Source organism: Rhinoraja longicauda, chromosome 40 (assembly GCF_053455715.1).
Source record: "Rhinoraja longicauda isolate Sanriku21f chromosome 40, sRhiLon1.1, whole genome shotgun sequence".
Lineage (NCBI taxonomy): Eukaryota > Metazoa > Chordata > Chondrichthyes > Rajiformes > Arhynchobatidae > Rhinoraja > Rhinoraja longicauda.
In genome coordinates this window covers 9315485-9341555 of record NC_135992.1, presented here as the reverse complement: position 1 = coordinate 9341555, position 26071 = coordinate 9315485, and the positions used below count along the sequence as shown (strand labels likewise).

Genomic DNA, 26071 nt, shown 5'->3' with positions numbered 1-26071 from the left:
TGGGGTTAACCTCCAATGTGTCCCATCTGCTTACTTTCCAGTTATGTACGCACGTGGCAAACGGAAAGAAGTGCGTGTACATTGGCAACTGCTCCTTTGCCCACAGTGTGGAGGAACGTGACGCCTGGACCTACATGAAGGAGACCAAAAGTGAGCCACTGTTTCTACTTTTCCCAGTTATCCCCCCCCCGTGAGTCCACACTTGCTGGCTCCAATCAAAGAGCAGCACTGGACCTGTTAATCACCCAGCGATCTGATTTCCCCTATCGCCTCTGGTTGCAGCCATCAAACGCTCTTTGTGATTTAAAAAAAAAAACTTACCCTGAAGATCCACTTGGAATCTCCCATCTCTCGCCTTAAACCCACGTTTCTGATAAACCTACCAGAAAAATTGTTGTGCTCATTTATAACTTAATCGTACTCATGTCTAGCATGAGTTGTGGGGAAAAAACTGCAGATGCTGGTTTAAATCGAAGATAGGCACAAAATGCTGGAGTAACTCAGCGGGTCAGGCGGCATCTCGGGTGAGAAGGAATGGGTGACGTTTCGGGTCGAGACCTTTCTTCAGTCTACAAACCTGTACGTCTTTGGAGTATGGGAGGAAACTGGAGCACCCGGAGAAAACCCACGCAGGTCACGGGGAGATCGAACAAACACCATACAGACAGCACCCGTAGTCAGGATCAAACCCGGGTCTCGGGCACTGTCAGGCAGCAGCTCTACCGCTGAACCACTACACTAGTCCATCTTAAAGTGGTGGAAAAGGTAAAGGGAATAATGTTCCACGCAAGGTAAAGTCCAGTAAAATCCGATTAAAGATAGTCCGAGGGTCTCCAATGAGGTAGATAGTAGCTCTGGACCACTCTCTAGTTGTTAATGGGATGGTTCAGTCACCTGATACCAGTTAGGAAGAAACCTCTTAGTCTGAAGAAGGGTCTCGACCCAAAAAGTCACCCATTCCTTCTCTGCGGAGATGCTGCCTGACCCGCTGAGTTACCCCAGCATTTTGTGTCTATCGTCTAGCATGATTTGACGGGATTGTACACAAAGTTTCCCCCCGCGTCTCGAGTTCTTACATTTGCCGTGCCTTTCATGCAGTGCATGACATGCAGCAGGTGTATGAGATGTGGTTGAAGAGTCAGAAGCCAATGATGACTGGAGGGGCGACGGATCTTTCCACAAAGCCAGCTGAGAAGCAGATTCACATGCCGACTGATTACGCCGATGTGGGGGTATGTATGGCACTAGGGTTGCTAACTGTCCTGCATTAGCCGGGACATCCCGTATATTGGGCTAAATTGGTTTGTCCCGTACGGGACCGCCCTTATCCCGTATTAGACCCAGGGAGGGGGTGGGGGGCACTGTAGGCCCGGAGGCCCGCTCGCTGCCTAACAGAGGTTGCATAGCAACCTGCCTCCCGTCCCGGGCGGCCGCCATTGGTAGAGCGGGAGCACATGGCCGCTGGCTGGGTGAGGTCACCCTTTTGTCCCTTATTTGGGAGTGAGAAAGTTGGCACCCCTATATGGCACCTGCAGTTCCGCATTTGTTTATTAAGAGTGTCCTCTGGTTCGTGGTTTCTTCTCGGGGTGGGTTATTTTTTCCTCACTGTGTCCGGTACATCTTTTCCTTCCCTCCTGGGCGGCTAGTTCTCCCTCACTCTGTCACTGCCTTACCTGGTGTTTGTCTCTTGCCCGCTCCCTTTGTGTCTCGTCCTCTTGTCTTCTCCTTCGAGCTCCAATCGTCAAATCGTTGAGCCACCTGTTCTTCCGCGGACCTGTTTGTTCTGGTATACAATTATCAAAGGACTGGACAAGCTAGATGCAGGAAAAATGTTCCCAATGTTGGGCGAGTCCAGAACCAGGGGCCGCAGTCTAAGAATAAAGGGGAGGCCATTTAAAAGCGAGGTGAGAAAAAAACCTTTTCACCCAGAGAGTTGTGAATTTGTGGAATTCTTTGCCACAAAAGGCAGTGGAGGCCAATTCACTGGATGAATTTAAAAGAGAGTTAGATAGAGCTCTAGGGGCTAGTGGAATCAAGGGATATGGGGAGAAGGCAGGCACGGGTTACTGATTGTGGATGATCAGTCATGATTACAATGAATGGCAGTGATGGCTCTTAGGGCCAAATGGCCTCCTCCTGCATCTATTTTTGCTGTTCGTCTGCAGACTTCTAACCCAGTCGACCCGCTCAGCTTGAAGGAGGCACGCAAGAAAAAGTAAAAGCAGTGATCTCCCACTGTTCCGAACCCACCGTTGGAAGTGGAGTAAAACCCCAGCCCGCCTCTCTCTCTCTGGACTCCACCCCTCCCCCTTGCAATGGAAACCATCCATCCTACAATCCTGTAAAGGATCCTCCCCTTTGTGCTCCAGTCTACCATTGAAACAAGCCAAAGGAGTTTGGGAGGAGAATTTCAGAGCAATTCAGTCTCTTATCACTGAAACTGGGCCAGAGTAAAGGTAGACACAAACTGCTGGAGTAACCCAGCGGGTTAGGCAGCATCTCGGGAGAGAAGGAATGGGTGACGTTTCGGGTTGAGACCCTTCTTCAGACGGTGTCAGACGTTATGGAGAGAAGGCAGGAGAATGGGGTTGAGAAGAAAAGACAGATCAGCCGTGATTGAATGGCGGTGCCATTTTAGCGCCATTTTACAGTCCCAGCTGCAGCAGTCTCCTCCATCCTAGTCGTCCTGCAAGCAGTCGTCCCTCTCCTTGCACGGCCCTCTTCAGCCCCTTGTTCCCCGGGGCTACCTCCAGCAGCCAACCTTGATAAGACCCCCGGTTCTTCTCACTGGGCGTTTGTCCGGCGTCCACCGTCGTCTCCCTCCCTCCATCCTCCTCTCCAGCTCCCTGCCTCCCCTGTAATGAATCTCTGTGTGGGGAACAATACCATGAAGCCAGTTGATGGCAAAGATACCAGAGGAACAGGATAGACCACTCGACCCAAAAAAGCACAGTACGTCACAGCGCCATTTTAGTAGGCAGAAACTTACAGAAACATTTTAAAAGAAAAATAACAAAAATCTGTGAATTGATAGATGAGATATATTCTGCATTTTAATGGTTTCATCACACATACTGTTCCCCCAAAACACTGATTACACTGCGAGAGGCAGGTTTTGCCTACTAAAATGGCTGACGTTATGCCCATTTGCCTACTACACTTCAGTATAGGCGATTTCAACGGAGTGGTCCATCTTGTTCCTCTAGTATCTTTGATTGACGGTTACTATTGCCGCTGAAGCAATGCTGCCTCGGGAATCTGTGGTTGTTTTATGTTTCCCCTTTAACCTGCTGCGTGTCACATTTTAACAGATCGGCTACCACTGCTGGCTCTGTGGGAAAAACAGCAACAGCGAGAAGCAATGGGAGAGACACATCACATCGGAGAAGCACAAGGATAAGGTGTTCAACTCTGAGGAGGATCAGAACTGCTGGCAACATCGCTTCCCCATGGGAGAGTTCAAACTGTGTGAGAGGTGAGACACTGGAGTGGTGTTCACGAAGCAGGAACTGTGCAATGAACCTACCAGCTGAACAGGTTATACATGGGCGGCACGGTGGCGCAGCGGTAGAGCAGCTGCCTTACACCGCCAGAGACCTGGGTTCGATCCCGACTACGGGTGCTGTCTGTGCGGATTTCGTACGTTCTCCCCGTGACCTGCGTGGTTTTGCTCCGAGATCTTCGGTTTCCTCCCACATTCCAAAGACGTACAGCTTTGTAGGTTAATTGGCTTGGTCTAAATGTAAAAATGTCCCCAGTGTATGCAGGATAGTGTTAGTGCGCGGGGATCGCTGGTCGGCGCGGACTCGGTGGGCCGAATGGCCTGTTTCCCTGCGCGGTATCTCCAAACTAAACTAAATAGCGCAGCCTGTGTCAGGAAACTGAAAGTTATTGAAGCATTGAAGAGCATGTCTGGGATGTGGGTTGGAAGGATGTAGACTGGACATGGGGAAGGGTAGGGGGGGGGAACAGCTGCTGCCTGAATGACGTCCACTCTTCCCTTTCCCAGACAGAAGAAGAAGAGCTGTACCGATGGCGAGAGCTGCCGCTTTGCCCACAGCCAGGCAGAGCTGAGCGAGTGGCTGGAACGCCAGGAGATCCTGAAGATGAAACTGGCCAAAGCCAAGAAGGACATGCTGATCACCCCGGAGGACAATGACTTTGGCAAATACAGTTTTTTGATGAAAGACTTAAATTAATGGATAAAACCGGTTCAGTTTAATTGTTACTGAAACCTTTAAATGTAAGGAGAATTGATTTTGATAACTTGATGGATAGTCATGAATTGTGACCTCGTTACGCTGAGGTGATCCTTGTCGACTCGCTGACTGCATTTCTCTCCCGTCTTAAATGCAGTTGTTGCGGGAAAGGGAAACGCCTACAAGGCATAAAGTATTGCCCACGACTGCTGCGGGGTTGGGATGGAGGAGCTGGGGGTTTGTGCAGGTGCCGTAAGTGTGAGGTCAGTGGGTTAAACACGTCCACGTTGACTGGTTTAAACCCCACGCCGCTCACTACAGCACAGCGAGAGGTGGCTCTGTGAGTTTACTCTCTAGAACTGAGGAGCCGTCGACAGTCTTGGCCCACTTTCTTTGCCGAGATCACTAATTGCAGTGCTCCAAGGAACCCAATTGCCTCCCAACACGGCTAGTGTTGGAACTTGACCAGGGCTTTTTTTTTTACCTGTGATCGTTGGCCAATATTACTTACGGGTGCAAATAAACTCTGACCGTATCACATGAATGGATATCCCGTACCCTAGTGAGGTTGTAGTGCAGTGTGAACGTAAATGGGGAGGGGGGGGGGGGAATAAATGCCAGAGAGTCGGAAGAAGGCATTGCCATGCACAATTGTTAATATGACCAGGCCGAGAGAGGTCAGGTTTTTAATATTTATTTTGTGTTTGTCTCGGGTCAGCAGAGCTGTTTTAAAAAGAGAAAGATAGTGTTGGTTGTGATTTGCCAAGAAAGTTAGTCAGGTGACAACATTGATTTCAACGGGTCACATTCACCATCTCCCGAACTGATTTTTTTAAAAGGAACGATGAGATACTTTAAATGCATCTACTAGTGCCAGGCGCTAATATTCCATTTTCTTCCTTTTACTCTTAGAGTCCTGCAAAGATATCCACTTTCCGTAACCTAACCCATTTGGTCACTGTTGTGTGAATTCAGATGTTGGCGCTGGGGGAATGTCGGCCCTGCTCTCTTCAAAAGGTGCCAAAATGGTCACTGAGTAATCATCGGTAGGAAAACCCTGACTGAAGTGGGGGTTTTTTGCACTCATTGAACGGCCCAGTGACTGAGGGTCGTTGTAGAAACATGGAACTGCAGATGCCGGTTTACACAACAACAAAAAAGACAACGTGCTGGAGTAACTCAGCGGCTCGGGCAGAATCTCTGGGGGAAAAAGGATGGGCGACGTTTCGAATCGGTTCTGAAGAAGGGTTCCCATCCGTAACATCTCCCGTCCTTTTTCTCCAGAGATGCTGCCTGACCTGCTGAGTTACTCCAACACTTTGTGTCTACCTTAAGTCTAGGAATTTGTGGATTTTGCCCCAATCACCTACCAAAGCCAAGAAAACTTACCTTCAATTTCATTTTTTTGAGAGGGGAGAAAGGACCAAAATATCTTTGACTGTACACTTTGGATAGTTAAGAGAGAGAATTTTTCCGAATCAGTGATTTGATGGGTGGGCCAAAATAGCAACTACCTTGTGCATTAGTTGAATGCAGTGGTATGGCTTTCTTCTGCTGAACAATGGTTCTGCCTTTATTCATGCTGGGCTGGTCCTCCTCAAACATGGTGCAGATGTATTTTGAAATTTATTAAATATCAGGGTCATATGATTTTGTTAATATCATGTTGGAAGTTATTGTTTCCAGAGTCTATTCAAGGTATTCCAAGGATAGAATCAATGGGCCATTCTATCGGGACATTCATGGAAAGATTTTTTCCTCAGTGGGATTAGCCTGGTGTCCAGGAACTAACCTTCAAGACACTGTCATGTACAATCATGGACCAAAGTCAAAGAGGCATTAAATCAAAATAATGCTTTGTTTTTATCTGCAACCCATTCTGTCAGATGGCATCCAAATTGGTGTTAATGGTGAGTTTTGGAGAGGGGGTGAACGTGGCTTTTATTTTGGGAAGCTGGCTTGTTACCAATAACACCTGATTCTTTTGTCTAAATTCATTCCATTTTACTGTTTTCTAGTAAACTTCTGTGTACTAGTTTTTAAAATATTAGAAGTTGTTGTTTGATGGTTAAGAACCACCCATTCGGGCACACAATGTCTGTTATTGCTTTATGTTTGGGAAGGTTTTGGAGCAATGCAAGATTGAATAAGTTGCATTGCCAATGTTGAAACAAGGGCCTGGCACCCGTGCAATTAATGTAAGAAGGCAGTGCAGATGCTGGTTTACACCGAAGATAGATAGACACAAAAAGCTGGAGTAACTCAGCGGGCCAGGCGGCACCTCTGGAAAAAAGGAACAGGTGACGTTTCAGGTCGGGACCCTTCGTCAGGCTGTCTCAACCTGAAACGTTCCCTATTCCTTTTCAACAGAGGATGCTACCTGACCCGCTGATCCAGCATCTTCTGCCTATCTTCGGGGCATTTAGTAATTGGCCATGTGTTAGCACCTGCAGGAAGATGAGCAGCCCGCAGTGGGCAACTCAGGAATTATGAGGGGCCATGAGTGACTGAAGGGATCAAAACCTCTGCACTAAACAGAAATTACATTTTACCACCCAACTTGCAAAATAAAAATCTTAAGATGGCCTCATGCATAACTGTGGGGTGACTGAGCCAAACCAAGACGTTTGGGGAAATGGGGTAGGTGGTAACAGGAAAATATGCATGCTGTAATCATATTACTGTTGAGGTATAGAGACGGCAAATTATTATTAGAGAAAAGAGGAATCGTTTCCTTTGTGTACCTGAAAATAAACTTAAATAAGATTTGATAAGAAAGTTTGGCACAGGGCCACAGTTAACAGATAAACCTGGTTCGGTTAATTTTTTTTCTGCAACCATTTCTTACTTTAGGAATCTAAGCAAGGTGTGAATTTATGAAATTATGAAATAAGTAAGTGCTTCACATGTATCTTTGTTCAAATGTTATAAATATTATATTATTGACGGCATGAAGTAATTGTAAGGGATTGTAATTCAAATCATTGGAGATGGGACAAATCTTTTTTCCCCATTAAGCTTGTGTACCGCTTTGCATTTGGCTGGCAATGAGAGTGTGAGCCATGAGTGAAAGATAATGGAAGTATTCGTGTGGCAAAAGAAAAATCAGGTTTAAAATGTAAGTTAATGTTGGCAGGGTGTGTGGGAAAATAACTGCAGATGCTGGTTTAAATTGAAGGTATCACAAAATGCTGGAGTAACTCAGCGGGTCAGGCAGCATCTCAGGAGAGAAGGAATCCACAAAATGCTGGAGTAACTCAGTGGGTCAGGCAGCATCTCAGCAGAGAAGGAATCCACAAAATGCAGGAGTAACTCAGCGGGTCAGGCAGCATCTCTCCTGGGAAGCTGCCTGACCCGCTGAGTTAACGTTGGCAGATGAATTTGGCCTCCATGTAGGTGGCCAGCGAGTATTCTGATCATGGAAACCCCCGGCCAAACATTGCATGTCGGGGCTGGACTTTGGCTGGGATGCCATTGACCGGGCGGCACGGTAGCGCAGCGGTAAAGTTGCTGCCTTACAGCAAATGCAGCGCCAGAGACCCGGGTTCGATCCCGACTACGGGTGCTGTCTGTACGGAGTTTGTACGTTCTCCCCGTGACCTGCGTGGGTTTTCTCCGAGATCTTCGGTTTCCTCCCACACTCCAAAGACGTAAAGGTATGCAGGTTAATTGGCTTGGTAAATGTAAAAAGTGTCCCTAATGGGTGTAGGATAGTGTTAAAATGCGGGGATCGCTGGTCGGCGCTGACCCAGTGGGCCGAAAGGGCCTGTTTCCATGCTGTATCTGTATCTCTAAACAGTCAATCAGCCCGCTGGATTAAAAGCAAGAGTAGCCACATGCAAAATGTTTGGCAGACCGCCGTGAATTTACAGGCTGGGGTGGGATTGCTAATTCGCAAGGGATTTTTATAGTAGTGCTTCTCTGTTAGTTTGTCACTGTGGAGTACTGTGGCAACAGAGCAAGAATGTCAGTGGTGCAGGAAGGAACTGTAGATGCTGGTTTACACCGAGTACCTCAGCGGGTCAGGCAACATCTCTGGAGAAAAGGAATAGGCGACCCTTCGGTTCGAGACCCTTCTTCAGTCTGAAGAAGGGTCTCGGCCCGAAGCGTCACCTGTTCCTTTTCTCCAGAAATGCTGCCTGACCCGCTGAGTTTCTTCAGCACTTTGTGTCCATCTTCAGAGCGAGAAAGTCCATGCGCTAACCTGGCCTCAGAATTACTCCAGGCAGTGTGGGACAGGGTGGAAGAGCACATAGTTTTGTAAAGGTTTCTATTACATCGCCATTGTGAACAAAAGTCTTATTAATAATTTTTTTTTAAACAAAACCTGGTAATTCAGGTTGGTTTAGTTCAGATCAGACATTTGATGAGAGGCGTTAGTCGGAGCGATGAGAGGGAACTGTTTTCGTTAGAACGAAGATAATCAGATGGACATAATCATGAATATGATGTAATGGAGTAAATTGGGACAGGAGTGAAACCTGCTAAATAAGTGTTTGATAGCTAATACTAAACGAAAGGTGAGTTTAAGAAAATGTCTCTGTAGACAGTGGTTAACTGTGCTACGAGACTACATGATTGCTTTTAAAATGATGGGTAAAGATTTAAAAGATAATGTTTAAATGGACTTGGGGAGAGGACAAATCTAGGTGGACAGGTCATCCACAGTCTGAACGGACCAACAAGCCCTCCTGTTGGAGTGTAAAGTTTTAATTGACCGGCCGTGTGAAACGTTCCCTTTTGCTCCACTGCTAGAGGTGTGACGAAGTGCGATTACAGTGATGATTCTCCCACCTTACCTCGATCCCAAATCTATAGTAAGATGGCACTGACGTTGCTGGCTGGATATCACTCGTCAGCAGACCAGTGATGTCTCTGGAGGTCCAGGCTACTCATGGGTGGGGTGGAGTTTCATGGTAGTGTCAGTGAAGGCAGAGTGAGTGGATGGGTTAAGGTTTGTGTGGAGATGCAGGCGGGATACACTAGGAACATGGTATTGGAAGGGTGCTGAAGTGTTGAGCACGAGGCCGTTGTAACCCTGTCTCGTGACCCCCCCAGCCATACTCCAGACTGATGGGCAACCGGGTGACATTTTGCAAACCAGCCTCAGGGGCATTCATCTGCTCCAAGTACGTTTCGATGCACTCTGGGGCGGAACGATGCTGAGTGGAGCAAACCTGATGAAAGCTGAGGATATGATTGGGCTTGTGCCCAATTGATTGGCGCTGGAATAGAAGAGAGATGGGAGTTTAAAGGAAATAATATTGGGGTGAAAGTGAGAGATCCTTCCCCCCCCCCCTCCTCTCTCTTCAGAAGCTCTATCTTCATTGCAGCCATATATCTGCTCATCATTAAAATCATATTTACTTGTTTATATAAAGATATGAATATATATAACTATACATATAAAGTACATTACTGTGATAATATGTTGGGGCCACCCTTGGCTTTGCTGAGTGTGCAGGATGTTGACACTCTGAAAATACTTGGTTTTAAAATGTCTTTAACTCCCTAAGAGAGCATGTGAAAGCAAGGTGGCCCCTTTATAGAATAAAGAAAGTAAATGTAGTGATATATTATAGGCCCATGCTGATGCATAGGCTTATTTGGTGAATTTGTATATGTCAACTTCAATATTGATGTGGATTAGTAATCCAGATTTTTTTGAGATATAACTAACGACTATAATGGAAACTAAAATGAAGGGGGAATTGTGATCATACTGCATGCAGTGGGGAAAGTAAAGTGTGATTAATGGGCTCATACTTAAAGAGAACCTGCTTTACTGGTCACTTTGATACTCAATTGTCTTCCGTCAGATTTAACAGTCGGTGTGTTTCTGAGTTTCAATTGCATTGAATTGTGGACAGGGCTGGATGTGGCGATTTTGAGTGGGCAGAGCTGGAATAGAAGAGAGATGGGAGTTGGAAGCAAACTCCTGCAGAAAAGACCGAGTCCCTTCAGCTGCCTCCAACACCATTTCATCTCCCAAGCAAATCCCATTCCTATCATAGCTCCACCATGACCCATTTCCAGACCTAAACCCATCATCGCCACCGATCCAAATCCAACCCCCATCACACGTTCCAAGATGGCACGGTGGCGCAGCAGTAGAGTTGCTGCCTTACAGCGCCAGATTCGATCCTGGTTCGATCCTGACTACGGGTGTTGTCTGTACGGAGTTTGTACGTTCTCCCGGTTTGTAGGTTAATTGGTTTGTAGGTTAATTGGCTTTGATAAAATTGTAAATTGTCTGTGGTGTGAATGATAGTGCCAGTATATGGGGTGGTCGCTGGTGTGAGCCATAAGACCTGTTTCCAGGCTGTATATCTAAAAGCCTGACGCCTGAACTATTTCATTGCTCTGCTTCATATTCAGGACATGCGACAAATAGACTCTAGCAAGACCCAAGCCTTCGAACAAAACCAGGACTCATCATAGCATCCAAAACAGCATTCAACCTAGTGCCCCTGAACCTGCCCCGTTGCTCCCTGTAGCCTGAAGTGGAGGTACATCTAGGGTTGCCAACTTCCTCACTCCCAAAGAAGGGAGAAAGGGTGACGTCACCGCCCCACGTGACCTCACCCAGCCAGCGGCCACGCGCTTCCATTGGTGGAGCGGGAGCTGGCTGGGTGAGGTCACGTGGGGCGTTGACGTCACCCTTTCTCCCTTCTTTGGGAGTGAGGAAGTTGGCAACCCTACTAATACAGCACAAGGGCGGGTCCCGTACGGGACAAACTAATTTAGCCCAAAATACGGGATGTCCCGGCTAATACGGGACAGTTGGCGACCTTAGGTACATCTCCACTGTGCAACGTAGACAGATCAAAATTACCGAACAGTGGAGCTCAAAAGAAGCCATCAGCTAATTTGAAAAGCAGTACATTTAATACTGCCCCTTGCTCTCCACACATCACCATGCAGTTTTTTTGTTTCTTTTCATTCCATTCTTTCAAAGCTTATCAAATCTACTTCTGGGCAGTATATTTCAATATATAACATTGTACAAAATATTCCGCCTACTCTCCTCAAGGGCGGCACGGTGGCGGCGCGGCGGTAGAGTTGCTGCCTTACAGCGCTTGCAGCGGCGGAGACCCGGGGTCGATCCCGACTACGGGCGCTGTCCGTACGGAGTTTGTACGTTCTCCCCGTGACCGCAAGAATTTTCACCGAGATCTTTGGTTTCCTCCCACGCTCCAGAGTACAGGTTTTGGGTTAATTGTAAATTGTCCCTAGTGGGTGTAGGATAGTGTTAATGTGCGGGGGTCGGTGCGGACCTGGTGGGCCGAAGGGCCTGTTTCCGTGCTGTATCTCTAATCTAAACTCTGCTGGGCTTGCTAGTTATCACCCCCCCCCACATCTACAACTTCTTACGCCCTGGGAGTCAGAACTGAAATTTACCTTTGGACGGTAGTCACAGATCAATGGGGAATGGATGAGTAGGTGGGGGTGAGGGTGAGGTTTGGAGGCTTCTGTCACCCTCAGATGTAAAGTCACTGGTGGTGGCATCGGTCCCTAACAGGATTTTATGTCTCACTGTACCCTCTCTCCACAGGTTCTTGGAGAGAGCCTGAGTGTAATGTAAGTAAGGAGAGGTACCCTGTTCTCCATCACACAAAAACATCCCATTCCTCCCCCTCGTCTTCTGCAGTTTTGTGCTCTGGACTAAGGATAATGTGATTAAAATCTAACTTGGTCAAATGCAAAATACAAAGTTTGCATTTGGACCCACAGGTGACCATATAATGCAGGTCTTAAGTACATTGGGTCAGCCTAGTCCATTAACGGGACAGGTTTTTAAAATATGTATTTTGTTGAGGTAGGGGTTTAATCCCCAAACAGTGCTGGTTAATTCTGTCGGGATATTCCTGTTACAATATTTTATATTTCTGCTTCCAATAAATTTATTTCTCTTAACATGAATCCAAATCTGTGTAATTTCCTTCATTTGTTTTTTAACATCTTTCGAGCTTCTAATAATTGGTACAAAGGCAAAACCTGCAGATTCAATAGGTCTAGGAGCAGAATTAGGCCATTCGGCCCATCAAGTCCACTCCGCCAGTCAATCATGGCTGATCTATCTTTCCCTCTCAACCCCATTCAACTGCCTTTGCCCCCATAATCCCAGACACCCTTGCTAATCAAAATGCTGGAAATATGAAATCAAATCAGGAAATCCTGGCAATCCTTAATGGGCCAGGAGCATCTGTGGAGAGAGAGACTTATTTAAATTTCATCAGAAGTTGCAGGTTTTATCACAAGGACATGGATGGGAAAAGTTTAGAAGGATACAGGCCAAACACAGGCAAATGGGACTAGCTTAGATGGGGTATGTTGCTCAGCATGGATGAGTTGGGCAGAAGGGCCTGTTTCGGTGCTGTATGACTGACTCATAGGTACAGAACCAGAGGAAGAGTGATGGGGAAGATGGTTGAAAGAGGGTGATTGAAAATGAAGAAAATGTGTTGGTGGCAACTGAGGCAAATTCCACTCACTTCATTGACTCTGATTATGAACTTCATGAACTCCCAGCAGTGGCAGGTACCTTTGTTGGTTTTTTTTACCTTTCTACCTGTCAAATTAGGCCTGCGTGCTTACAAAAGGCCACTGCCTTTGGATAGAGACGAAATGTGTAAGAAGGAATTGCAGGTGCTGGTTAAAAACCGAAGATAGACACAAAAAGCTAGAGCAACTCAGCGGGACAGGCAGCAACCCTGGAGAGAAGGAATGGGTGACGTTTTGGGTCGAGACCCTTGTTAGGGACTCCTAGGGCGACTGGAAACCTTGGGTGCAATTACCCTCTCGCACGCACTCTCTGAGATCAACAGATGTAGCAGAACCCCTCGACTTTCACAACCGAGCAGAATTATTAGTCCACATCCTTCTTTCTGGACGCCAATATCTTTTCTGTAACAATATTAAAATGCCGGAAGACTCAGCAAGTCGGTCAGCACCTGTGCAAGGGGAACCTTTCAGGCGGGAGTCCTTTCATCAGAGCGCAAAAGATATCCGACATCTGCCAAATCTTGTGCCAGCAACGTCTGCAGGTACTTAAACTGCAGTTTTAGCAAAACCGCTGTCTAATGAAAAGTTCATAATGTTGGTTGGAGGGAGCACACCTCCAACGCCCAGCTCTATGGGGAGATTCCACCTCTGACCGAGAAGATCAGGTGGAGAAGGATGAGGCTCGCTGGTCATTGCCACTGCCGTCCAGAAATACCAGCAAACAAGGTTGTGCTGTGGGAACCCACCCGTGGAAGACAGAACCCGGGACGACCAAACAAGTCGATGCTGAAGACGTTGATGGAAGACGCATAGGTAGAGACGAAAGAGGAGCTTGCCAGCAGTATGAAGGACACAGATGTGTGGTGTTCTGTCACCGTGCCCGTCAGAAACCAGCACCACTGCGTCGCTGATGTTTTCAACGATTTTAATTAAAATTATTTCATTCAATTTAGCAAAATAAAATCTGCCAAGGAGTTTCATGGGTGTGTCTCGAAGCAGCCGTATCATAGGAAAGAAAGAAGCAAGTATTAAGGAGTATCTGGAAACAGGCAGTGGGAGAAAGGTTTGGGGTAGGAATTCCAGTTTGAGAGTTCCTCCTTTAGTATATGATACTCTTTTTAAAGTATATAGTAACAAGCATGTACTAGAGTTTTCTTCCAGAGCCAAGGATCTGAGACGGAGGTTAGATTCTTGAGAGACAGTTTATAAAACGTGCCAACACAAGTCTTCACTCGTGTTTTTCTGCACTGTGATATTTCCCTTTTGTTTATTCACAAACTATTCTTAATGCTCAGTTAAATGCGCTGGTAGTGTCTGGGCAGAATTGTAGACGGGAAATGTAATCAGCAACAGGCTGCCAGGGACCGGGACAGGGACAGAGACAGCCGGAGAGAAGTGCAACCGGACATCTGAAAACAGCACCTTCACTTTCCTACCTTAAAGCAGCTGGGCGGTGTCAGTTGGGCACAGCTCAGGGGCGGTGGGACCATGTGTGTGTGTGTGTGTCCATGACGTGGTTAAGATCAGCGCGCTAGTAAAGCAGAATTAGAAGGGTATTCAGGCTGATAGTTTCCCCACAACAGCACCACATTGCACCGAAGCTACTTGTTGGAGCTGGCTGCCTCTTTCTCCCAGGCCACAGTCTACACTTCACAAATATAAACGCAGTGGTAGAGTTGCTGCCTTACAGCGCCGGAGCCCCGGGTTTGATCCCAACCACGGGTGCTGTCTGCATGGGGTTTGTACATTCTCCTTGTGACCTGCGTGGGCTTTCTCCGGGTGTTTCCTCCCACACTCCAAAGACGTGCAGGTTTGAAGGCTAATTGGAGGTTAAATTGTAAATTGTCCCTCGTGTGTGTTAGTGTACGAGAATAGCTGGCCGGGGTGGACTCAGTGGGTCTGAAGGGCCTGTTTCTGCGCTGTATCTCTAAACTAAAAACTAAAAAATGATAGGGCTGTGTAGGATTCCAAGTAAAGCCTAGAAAGCACAGATCTTCAGCCAGCTTGCTGTAAATTTGCCAAGTCTCCAAAATTAATCTGGAATCTGCAGGAAATAAGGATTAGATTCCAGAATATTATTTCCAGAAGCCCATAAGAAAACTCTTCGCAAAATACTTTTTTCAACATTTTCGTCCAATATTCTATTGAAATAATATTGGAGATGGTGAGAAGCAGCTGCCCATCCAATTGAATAGTTTAGATAGACACAAAAAGCTGGAGTAACTCAGCGGGACAGGCAGCATCTCTGGAGAGAAGGAATGGGTAACGTTTCAGGCCGAGCGAGACCCTACTTCAGGTCTGAAGACCCTTCAGTCTCCAGTTTTTGTGTCTATCTTCTGTTTAAACCAGCATCTGCAGTTCCTTCCTACACAATGGTTTAGTTTTGTTCAGTTTTGTAATGCGGTGTGGAAACAGACCCTATGGCCTATGGCTGGTGAATCTGTGAAATTTATTGCCACAGACTGCTCTGGAGGCCAAATCAATGGATATTTTTAAGCAGGAGATTGACAGATTCGTGATTAGTACGGGTGTCAAGGGTTATGAGAAGAAGGCAGGAGAATGGGGTTGAGAGGGAAAGATAGATCAGCCACGATTCAATGGTGATGTGGACTTGATGGGCTGTATGGCCTAGTTCTGCTCCTATAAACCTAAACTAGGACTGAAGGGCCTATTTCCGTGCTCTCTGACTCTAAACATGTTGTTAAACCTTATACACATATCATCTGTTCCTCACTAATCCCAGGCTTGGAAGCTGCTTCCTTTGGGCCACTCTACTCTGGCCAATTTACTTCTATGCTTTGCAGATGTTTCTCAACCCCAAGGTGGCCTCTGAAGGCCCGTCGGTAATAGACGCCTCCTGCTCCAGTACTTCACTGCACTCACAATGTTCACCCGCTGACCTGCATCGAATATTCCCGCCCCTTGCTGGCTAACGTTCAGATTAGTCAACGTTGCAAATCCATGACTCTCAAAGAATGCCCTCCATTCTCCTCTGGTTTCTGAAGATTGCATGTTTGAGATTATGCACTCCCATTGCAAACTCACTTCTGAAAGTATTGCACTCCTATTACACAGTCATGACCTTCTCTCCATTTATCTCACATTTAGCAAGCTCTAAGCTTCACGTTGCTGATGAAATTCCATCTGCAACACTGCCAGTTTATACCTACCCTTAGCTTATTGCCACACTAGCCCTCATGGAGTGTTGCCTGAGTAGTTTAGTTTAGTTTATAAATGTCACATGTGCCGAGGTACAGTGAAAAGCTTTTGCTTGCGTGCTATCCAGTCAAAGAAAATCCGATACATGACTATCAAGCCGTGCAGGGTATACAGATAAAGGGCACAGCAGATAGTGCGAGATAATGTCTGATTAAAGATGGTTCAAAGGTCTCCAATGAGGTAGGTGGGAGATCAATGACCACATTCTAGCTGATGAGAGGACGGTTCAGTTGTCTGATAACAGCTGGGGTGAAACTGTCCCTGAATCTGGCGGTGTGCGTTTTCAAACTACTTTGCCGCTTGCCTGATGGGAGAGAGGAGAAGAGACTGGTCCTTGATTATGCTGGTGGCCTTGCCATGGTTCAGGCAACAACCTCTGGAGAAAATGGACAGGTGACGTTTCTTGTCGGAACTCTTCTTTCAAATCTGGGGCAGAGTTCAGGTAGCGTATTTTGGTCATGGGATGGGTGTTGCACTAATTAACTGCAATGAAACCAAAAGGATTAAGGATTGTTGAAAAGTTAGTTACTCTTGATTTGTATTCCTTTGAGCATGGAAGAGTAATTGGTTTCCATATTGGCACATTGAGGTAATTAAAACATTTCTTACAGGAGGTATGTGCAGGAAGGAACTGCAGATGATGGCTTAAAACCGAAGATAGGCACAAAATGCTGGAGTAACTCAGCGGGGCAGGAAGCATCTCTGGAGAGAAGGAATGGGTCCTTCTCTCCAGAGATGTCGCCTGTCCCACTGAGTTACTCTACCATTTTGTGTCTATCTTACAGGAGGTAGATTGGAACTATTTTCTCTGAGGGAACAAGAAGGGTAGAGCCAGAGCAGGGCAAGGTAGTGTCAAATTAGAGCTGGACCTTCAACAGTAACGTTAGAATGCTCTCCATCGAAAGACAATTTTGGAAGGGTCTTGACTCAAAACGACACCTATCCATGTTCTCCAGAGATGCTGCCAGACCCGCTGAGTTAACCCACAACTTTGTTTTTTTCAAGCAATTTTCAAGGTGGCTTTTGTGGTCTTTTCTGGGGGTTTCAGTCACTTCAGACAGAATATATCACATCTAGGATTCTGAGTGAGAGGATATTCACCATTTCACCTAAGTTTTCCTGTCTGATCTTCTCTCTGCACCCTATGCCCCATGCACAAGCAATAAAATGAAATGTGCACCAAATACAATAATATGCATTCTAATTATGGTTTTTATTAAAAATGATTGGAACATATTTACATATGAATTATATTCTACCTGTCTGCCAATTTTCCAAGCAGCAATGTGACACTGTAGCCCCACCTGACTGAAAGTTGCCAAGTCCCCATTCACCCATCACGCACCTGAGCACAAGGAAACAGGGCAAGGGCAGACCACGTGGAACCTCTGGCCTGCCTCACCATGGTCAGGGCTGGTCCCTGACCTCACCTTCTCCTCAGTGCCAGTTCCACACAGCCCTCAATGTCTCGAACTTTCAAACAAAATTATCTACTCTCTGTATACCTCCCATGGTCCAAAGATACTTTTATTGTGCGAAGTGCTAACGCAATGAAATTCTTTATCTTACAGTCCAGCAGAGTACTGCCATACCCCCGATCCCGATTAGCGAGTGCACAAAACCAGTCTACAAAGCCAGGTGGCACCAGGTGGTAGAGTTGCTGCCTTACAGCGCCGGAGACCCGTGTACGAACCTGGCTATGATGCTGTCTGAATGGAGTTTGTACGTTCTCACCTTGACCTGTGTGGGTTTTCTCCGAGATCTTCGCTTTTCTCACACACACCAAAGACGTACAGGTTTGTAGGTAAATTGGCTTGGTAAATGTAAACAAAAATTATCCCTAGTGTGTGTAGGATAGTGTTAATGTGCAGGGATCGCTGGTTGGCGCTGACTCAGTGGGCCAAAGGGCCTGTTTCCGCGCTGTATCTCTAAAATAGACTTTTAAAAAACTAAAAAGCCAACAAGCAAGAGACGCCATGTTCCGGCACCATTTTCAAAGTTCATGCTATGATGATCCAGGTTCCAAAATCGCCTGGGATAAAGAATTCCAGAGATACACCAAGAGTCAAGTGTGTTTAATTGGCAAAATTACCAGCAATGGAAAAATGAAATTCCTACATGCTGCAGCTTAACATGCCTGTAAACGCAATGACTCACAGATAAATATATAACAATCAACAGTACAATAAATTAATAGCCGTAATATCATGCAACCATCAAAGTGCTGTCTGTAGTGCAGGCAAAAACATGGTCCTGCTGAGTTACTCCAGCATTTTGTGAATAAATACCCGCATTTTGTGTGTATCTGCGGTGTAAACCAGCATCTGCAGTTCCTACCTACACAGTATATCTCTGTATGGACAGTGTTAAATAACATTGGTGATGTTTAACAATTTGGTCTCAGGATGCAAGTGACTTATTCAGATGCCTGGGGGGGTGGGGGGGGGGTGGTTGGGGGAACAGTTCAAAGACTTTTCCACCTAGTTCCAAGCTGTAGTGACTTTCAACAGAAATTAGCTACATGCCCATTCAGGGTGATGCAAATGGCCTTTGATAACTTTAAATGTAGGAAGGAACTGCAGATGCTGGTTTAAATCAAAGATTTAAACTCAGCAGGACAGGCAGCATCTCTGGAGAGAAGGAATGAGTGACGTTTCGGGTCGAAACCCTTCTTCAGTCCTGACCTGAAATGTCACTCATTCCTTCTCTCCAGAGATGCTGCCTGTCCCGCTGAGTGACTCCAGCATTTTGTGTGTATCTTTGATAACTTTAATACCGGTCACGGACATTTATTGCCTACAGAGAGGTTGGGAGTTTGTCCAGCTTGGTCAATGCTCCTCACTGCTTTGTTAAGAGGTCATACAGCAGGTGTGGAAAGAGAAGCAGAGTTTTATCCTTCAGAATACAGATCAGCTCTGTGTTTACTGGGCTACATTGTCGCTTGTCAACTTTCGTCATTCTGTTCTCATCCCCACCTGACTCAATAATTTTCCACAACCATGTAATCGGCATTCCTGAATTCGGATCTCTTGATCATTTCCCAATTTAGTCGCCTGCCTGGCCATCGACAGTGAAACGAGTTATGCGTGGCCTTGCCTGAGGTGTGGGTGAGCCCACACCTGTTTACAGCCTCGAGCTTCTTATCTAAGGTAGTTTATACTGGCGTTGGAGGCATGTGCCTGAAGAAATTCATGAGGCTAATTCCAGAGAGGATTGTCTTTATCAAGAATGGTTAAAAAAAAGTTAGATCGTATTCTTTGGAGTTTAGAAGATGATGGGTGATTTTATTGAAATACTGTAAACCCTTGTTATAATGGGGAGGGGGAATGGTGTCCGTTATTGCTGTCTGTGCACTATAACTGGCGGCACGGTGGCAAGGCACCCATCTGTACAACACTTCCCTCACAACCATTCCGGGACCCCATCATCCTCCCACGAGACAGAACGTCACGTGCACCTCCTCTATCCTCATCTACTTTCCATAAGTGTTCTTGACGTGGTCTCCCTTACGTGGACAGCACCAAGTGTAGACTTGACGACCATTTCGCTGAACACTTGCGCTCGGTCTGCCAAGGCCTGCCGGGTCTCTCAGTTTCCAACGGTTTTTGCTCCTCTTCCCATTCCCATACTGAATCTCCTGTCCTGGGCCTCCTCCGTTGTCAAAGTGAGGCCACATGCAAACTGGAGGAACAGCACCTCATATTCTGCTTCGGTAGGTTACAACCTAAAGGTATGAACAACGAACTCTCCAATTTCAGGGAACCAGTAATCGTGATTTTCTTTTGGTCTCCCACTCGTCCCTCTGCCCCATCTAGATAACTGCACCCATTCCCCCCCTCCCCCCCCCCCCCCCCCCGCATTCCCTTCCACCTACATTCCCTCCTCTGGCTTCACAATTTGCACCTCTTCTATCCTTATCTCACACTTCCTATCTTTTCAGCTCTGGTCTTTTGTCCAATCATCTGACTATTGAACCTTCACCTGCATCCACCTATCACTCATCAAGCTTTGTCCTGCCCCAGTTTTCTTCCCCCCCCCCCCCCCCCACCACAATTTAAGGGAAGCACAGAGGTGCAGCTGATAGAGCTGCGGCCTCAAAGTGCCAGAGACCCAGCATGGATCCTGATCTCAGGTGCTTGCAGGAGATTGCACATTCTCCCTGTGACTACTTGGGTTTCCTCCAGGTGCTTTGGTTTCCTCCCACATCCCAACATGTACATGTTTGGAGGTTAATTGACCTCCGTAAGTTGCCCCGAGTGTGTAGAGTGGATGCGAAATTGGGATAACATAGAACTAGTATGAAAGGGTGATCAATAGGCAGCCTGGAATCGGTTGACCAAAGGGTCTGTTTCCATGTTGTATCTCTAAACTAAACTCAGTTTAAAGAAGGGTCCCAAACCGAAACATCACTTATCTATGCTCTCCAGAAATACTGCCTGACCCGTTGAGTTACTCCAGCATTTTGTGTCTTTTTTTGAAATGGTAAGTATATTTATTTCTCTCTCCCCATAGACATTGCTTCAACGCATATCTGAAGTTGTTCTTCATGCAACAAAGAAATTCAGATCGAAATATGATAGGACTTGACCGGCTAACAGGGAGAAGCTGTTGTCTATAGCACCAAGATTCAAGGCCTACAAGTGAGAGGCAAAAGCACAATGAAAATGTAAAGCAAAACATTTTTTTTCAATACATGGAGAATGGCTATGATCCGAATTTCACTTGTATATAAGAGTGATGGGAAATGTCAATCAGGACCTTCAAGGGGAATAAGCTGTGCACTAAAGTGCTCTACAAAGAGATGAAAGACACGGTGGGCTGAATGGCCTCTTATCTGGGGAGAACATTATTTTTCCATGATTTTCTGGTTTCTCTAGTACATATCAATTCAGAAAATCGGAGGAAAAACTATTCATAAGTGATAACAGCAGAATTAGGTCATTCGGCCCATCAAGTCTACTCTGCATTTCAATCATGGCTGATCCATCTTTCCCTCTAAACCCCATTCTCCTGCCTTCTCCCCATAACCCCTGAAACTAGTACTAATCAAGAATCTATCTCTGCCTTAAAAATATCCATGAGTGGAAACATCCTCTCCACATCCACCCTATCCAGGCCTTTCGCTATTTGGTAAGTTAATGCCTATTAGAGTTTTTAGATGAGGAAATACTAGTTGGGAAGACTGAAAGGGTATGTGGGTAGTGGCGGAGGTTTTATAACCAAGCCCCAGGCTAAGGTGTTGGCTGAGCTTATATTTAGATACTACATCATGAATTCATGTACAGTCTTCCATCATGGTGACTACTGCTGCACTATAATACTCATTTGCCTCCAGAATTTTCATTGATTAACCTTCCTCCTATCCTGACAGAATAATTTTCAAGTGGAATGAAGACGTTTCTACAGCAAAAGCAGGATTTCAAAATATTTTACAGTAAATAAGAGTGCGTAGAACAGCACAGTGCAGGAACAGGCTCCTCAGCTCACAATGTCCATGCTGAACATGATGCCAAGTTAAACGAATCTTCCCTTGACTGCATGTGATCCATATCCCTTCATTCCCGGCATATCCGTGTGCCAGGCTGAACCGCCACTATTGTATCTGCCTCCACCACCACTTCTGGCAGCATGTTCCAGGCACCCACCACCCTCTGTGTAAAAAAAACCTGTTCTGCACATCTCCTTTAAACTTTGTCCCTCTCACCTTAAAGCTGTGCCCTCTAGTCTTTAAGATTTCTACCCGGGGGAAAAAGGATCTGACTGTCTACTCCAGACTGACTGTGACTCTCATAATTTCATATTCTTTCATCAGGTCTCCCCTCAGCCTCCGATACTCCCAAGAAAACAATCCAAGTTTGTGCAATAACTAATACCCTCTATCTTTGGCATCGACCAGCATCTGCGGTTCCTTTTATTACAATAGATATTGCCTGTCAGGCTTTATCCTGGAGAAAGGCCAGTTAAATAATATGTTGTCAATAGAGAATGGAATGGAATACTTTATTGTCACATGTGACCAGGCACAGTGAAATTCTTTGCTTGCACACCCAATGTATACTAATGCAGAGGAGATGAAGAACGATGTGCATTGGCTAAATGGTGCGGGAATAAATAAAATCTGAAGAGGTTGCAAAGACTGAGAGGGAAGCTGACCGTTTTTAATTCAAGACACAGATGGCTGAACTTTGAATTAATTGATGTTGATGGAGACGTTAAAGGAGACTGAGGGGGAAACATTTTCACACAAAGGGTGGTGGGTGTATGGATTGAGCTGCCAGAGGAAGTAGTTGAGGCAGGGACCATCACAACGTTTAAGTAACATTTAGACAGGTACATGGATAGGACAGGTTTAGAGGGATATATATGGGCCAAACGCAAGTAGGTGGGACTAGTGTAGATGGGGCATGTTGGTCAGTGTGGGCACGTTGGGCCTGTTTCCTCACTGTATGACTCGATGACTATGATTCTATGAGACAATAGATATTCGAGATGGACAATGGAGCTGTATCTCATTGGAACACTGCAAATGTTGAAACTATGGTTCATTCTGCAAAAAAAAGATCCCAAGAATTTGTGCAGTCTGTCTCAAGCTGGTGAATACTGGGGAAGAATATGATGGCTACAGTATTCCACATCGAATGGAGTCATCCGACAAAGGAGGCAAGTTATCTGAAAAAGATCAAAATTAATCCCGCTCCACTACTTCTATCCCACAGCCCTGTAAATATTTTATTTTCATTTCCCTTTGAAAGCTACTATGAATCTGTTTCCAATTACATTTCAGACATTGCATTCAAGATCAAAGCCACTTGCTGAGTTTCAAAGAAAATCTCCCATCCCATGCGTGTTTTTTTCGCTTTTAATCAGCTTATATGTTGACCTATCTACGACTGTTCTCGGAGAGGCTTTGTGACAGTGGAGAGGGGCCCTGGATATCAAGGGTGACCTGGGAGACTTCTTTAAATGGATTGATTCACTAGTTTTGGGTGCCATCTTATAATGCTATAGGAAGAATGTCATTAGATTGGAAAAAGTGCAATAAAAAAGGATTCACGAGGGGATTACTGAGGTCTGGAGAATTCGAATAATATAGAGAGGCTGGATAGTCTAGGTCTTTTTTTCCCCCTAGCACAAAGGAGGTTGAGGGATGACCTTATAAAGATTTACAAAACCATGAGGTGAATTGCCGCAGTCTTTTCCCCAAGGCATGGAGGTCTCAATTAGAGAGTGTAGGTTTAAGGTGAGAGGGGCAAGATTTAAAAGGGACTCAAGGAACACCTTTTTTCATACGGAGGGTGATGGGTACGGAACAAGTTGCAGTTGGAAGTGGTGGAGGCAGGTATAAGTACGACATTTAAACGATAGTTGGGACAGGTACGAGGATTGGAAGGATATGGGCACGTATCATAAAGATAAGAAATAGAAGTGGGTTTAGTCTTATGGCCAATCAAGCCAGATCTATCTTTCAATAAGATCACGGATGAGCTGATTGTAGTGCCTCATATTCACTTTCCTGCCCCAACATGGATGAATAAAAAGCAAGAAAAGGCCCATTTCCACGCTGTTTGACTCTATAACTCAAATCTTTCAGACCCGGAAATAGACCACATTTCAGGTTTATACCCAGGTCAGGACCCTTCTTCACATTGAAAGCCATGTTATTGTCGAGGGAAGGCCAATTGCCTTCTCTGGACTTTAAAAGATCACTCCTTAGCCCCTCCACACCCCAGGGAAAAAAGATCCAGACTATCCAGCTATTTCTGATATCGCAGGTTCCATCACAACATTTAAGAAACATTTAGACAGGTACATGGACAGGTCAGGTTTAGAGAGATATGGGCCAATCGCAGGCGGGTGGAACTAGTGTAGATGGGGCATGTTGGTCGGCGTGGGCAAGTTGGGCCAAAGGGCCTGTTTCCAAGCTGTGTGACTCGATCACATTGGGACTCGGGACCCTTCTTCAGACTGATAGTAGAGGTGTGGGGGGAATTGGAGGTAGGAAAAGGCCAGTACAAATCAGGGCCGGCAACAGATAACCAAGAAAGGGTGGAGCCCAGAATGGCCCATTGTTGGCTGGGGAAGAGGTGATAACGAAGGAATACAAGAATGCAAAGAGTGGAACTAGTGGGATGACTAGTTAGAGGGAATGCAGGGGTGACTTGAAGTTAGAGAAATCAACGTTCATACTGCTGAGTTATCAGCTGCCCAAGCAAAACATGAGGTGTAGGACAGTGCCCAAGCAAGACAGTGAAGAAAGCAAATGGCCTGTTTGTTGGCCTTCATAACGAGAGGATTTGAGTATAGGTGCAAGAAGGTCCTACGGCAGTTGTACAGGGCCCTGGTGAGACTGCACCTGGATTATTGTGTGCAGTTTTGATCTCCCAATTTGAGGAAGGTCATTCTTGCTATTGAGGGAATGCACCATAAGGTTCACCAGGTTAATTTCCGGGATGGCGGGACTGATGAAAGAATGGGTCGATTGGGCTTGTATTCATTGGAATTTAGAAGGATGAGAGCGGATCTTGTAGAAACATATAAAATTCTGAAGGGATTGGACATGCTAGATGCAGGAACATTTTTCCCGATATTGGGGAAGTCCAGAACCAAGGGTCATAGAAACATAGAAAATAGGTGCAGGAGTAGACCATTCGGCCCTTCGAGCATGGCTGATCATCCAGCTCAGTAACCTGTACCTGCCTTCTCTCCATGCCCCCTGATCCCTTTAGCAAAAAGGGCCACATCTAACTCCCTCTTAAATATAGCCAATGAACTGGCCCCAACTACCTTCTGTGGCAGAGAACTCCACAGAATCACCACTCTCTGTGTGAAGAAATGTTTTCTCATCTCGGTCCTAAAAGACTTCCCCATTATCCTTAAGCTGTGACCCCTGGTCACAGTTTAAGAATAAAGGGGTAGGCCATTTAGGACTGAGATGAGGAAAATCTTTTTCACCCAGAGAGTTGTGAATCTGTGGAATTCTCTGCCACAGAAGGCAGTGGAGGCCAATTCACTGGATGTTTTCAAGAGTTAGATTTAGCTCTTAGACAATAGGTGCAGTAGGCCATTCGAGCCAGCACCACCATTCAATGTGATCATGGCTGATCATTCTCAATCAGTACCCCGTTCCTGCCTTCTCCCCATACCCCCTGAATCCGCTGTCCTTAAGAGCTCTATCTGGCCTCCACTGCCTTCTGAGGCAGAGAATTCCACAGATTTACAACTCTCTGAAAAAGTTTTTCCTCATCATTCTAAATGGCCTACCCCTTATTCTTAAACTGTGGCCCCTGGTTCTGGACTTCCCCCAACATTGGGAACATGTTTCCTGCCTCTAACGTGTCCAACCCCTTAATAATCTTATGTTTCGTTAAGTCAACATTGATTAGGGCCAACTGAATCAAGGGATATGGGGAAAAACCAGGAACAGGGAACTGATTTTGGATGATTTTGGATACTCCAAAGACGTACAGGTTTGTAGGTTAATTGGCTGGGTAAATGTGAAAAGTTGTCCCTAGTGGGTGTAGGATAGTGTTAATGTGCGGGGATCGCTGGGCGGCGCGGACTTGGAGGGCCGAGAGGGCCTGTTTCCGGCTGTATATATATGATGATGATGATGATGATGATCAGCCATGATCATATTGAATGGCGGTGCTGGCTTGAAGGGCCGAATGGCCTACTCCTGAAATATTTCTTTGAAATATGAGGTGTTGTTCCACCAATTGGCTTGTGCGAATATATTTTGTGCATATTGTTTATTATTCAGAAAAAACGTTTTTTTTTGGAAAATAAAAATAACAATGCGGACTTTCACAGTCGGCCTCCTGCAAGCCTATCCCAAGGTTACGATGGATGCAAGCTGCTGACGATCACCCGATCCAGGTCAGGTTGCGACACGCGCTCGCCGCGGGAAGCACGTGCACCGGCGCCTGACCCAGGAGCCCGGCTCTGGCCCGCCACCCCCCCCCCACTCACGTGACGCTCACCGCCCGCCACCCCCCCCCCCACACACACACACACGTGACGCTATCAACGTGATGTTCATCCGGGGGGGCCTCCCTCCCCTTCCCACCCCTTCCCTCCCCTCCTGAAGCCCAACGGCGGCGGCTCGAGCGACCGACGCTAACTCATCGTTATGTAACCCGCGTGAGGCA

At 46.2% G+C, this 26071-nt stretch overlaps 1 protein-coding gene across 1 annotated transcript in view; it reads left to right on the top strand.

Moving 5' to 3' along the window:
- The window catches only part of zc3h7bb (zinc finger CCCH-type containing 7Bb), a 61392-nt gene extending 56613 nt beyond the window's left edge, over nt 1–4779 (top strand). Inside the window, exons 20-23 of the mRNA XM_078430801.1 lie at nt 42–150; nt 1099–1232; nt 3312–3475; nt 4010–4779. Of these exons, the coding sequence (XP_078286927.1) occupies nt 42–150; nt 1099–1232; nt 3312–3475; nt 4010–4199 (597 nt within the window). The 3' untranslated portion in view covers nt 4200–4779. The remainder of the gene's footprint in view (nt 1–41; nt 151–1098; nt 1233–3311; nt 3476–4009) is intronic.
- Nucleotides 4780–26071: the final 21292 nt, after the last annotated feature.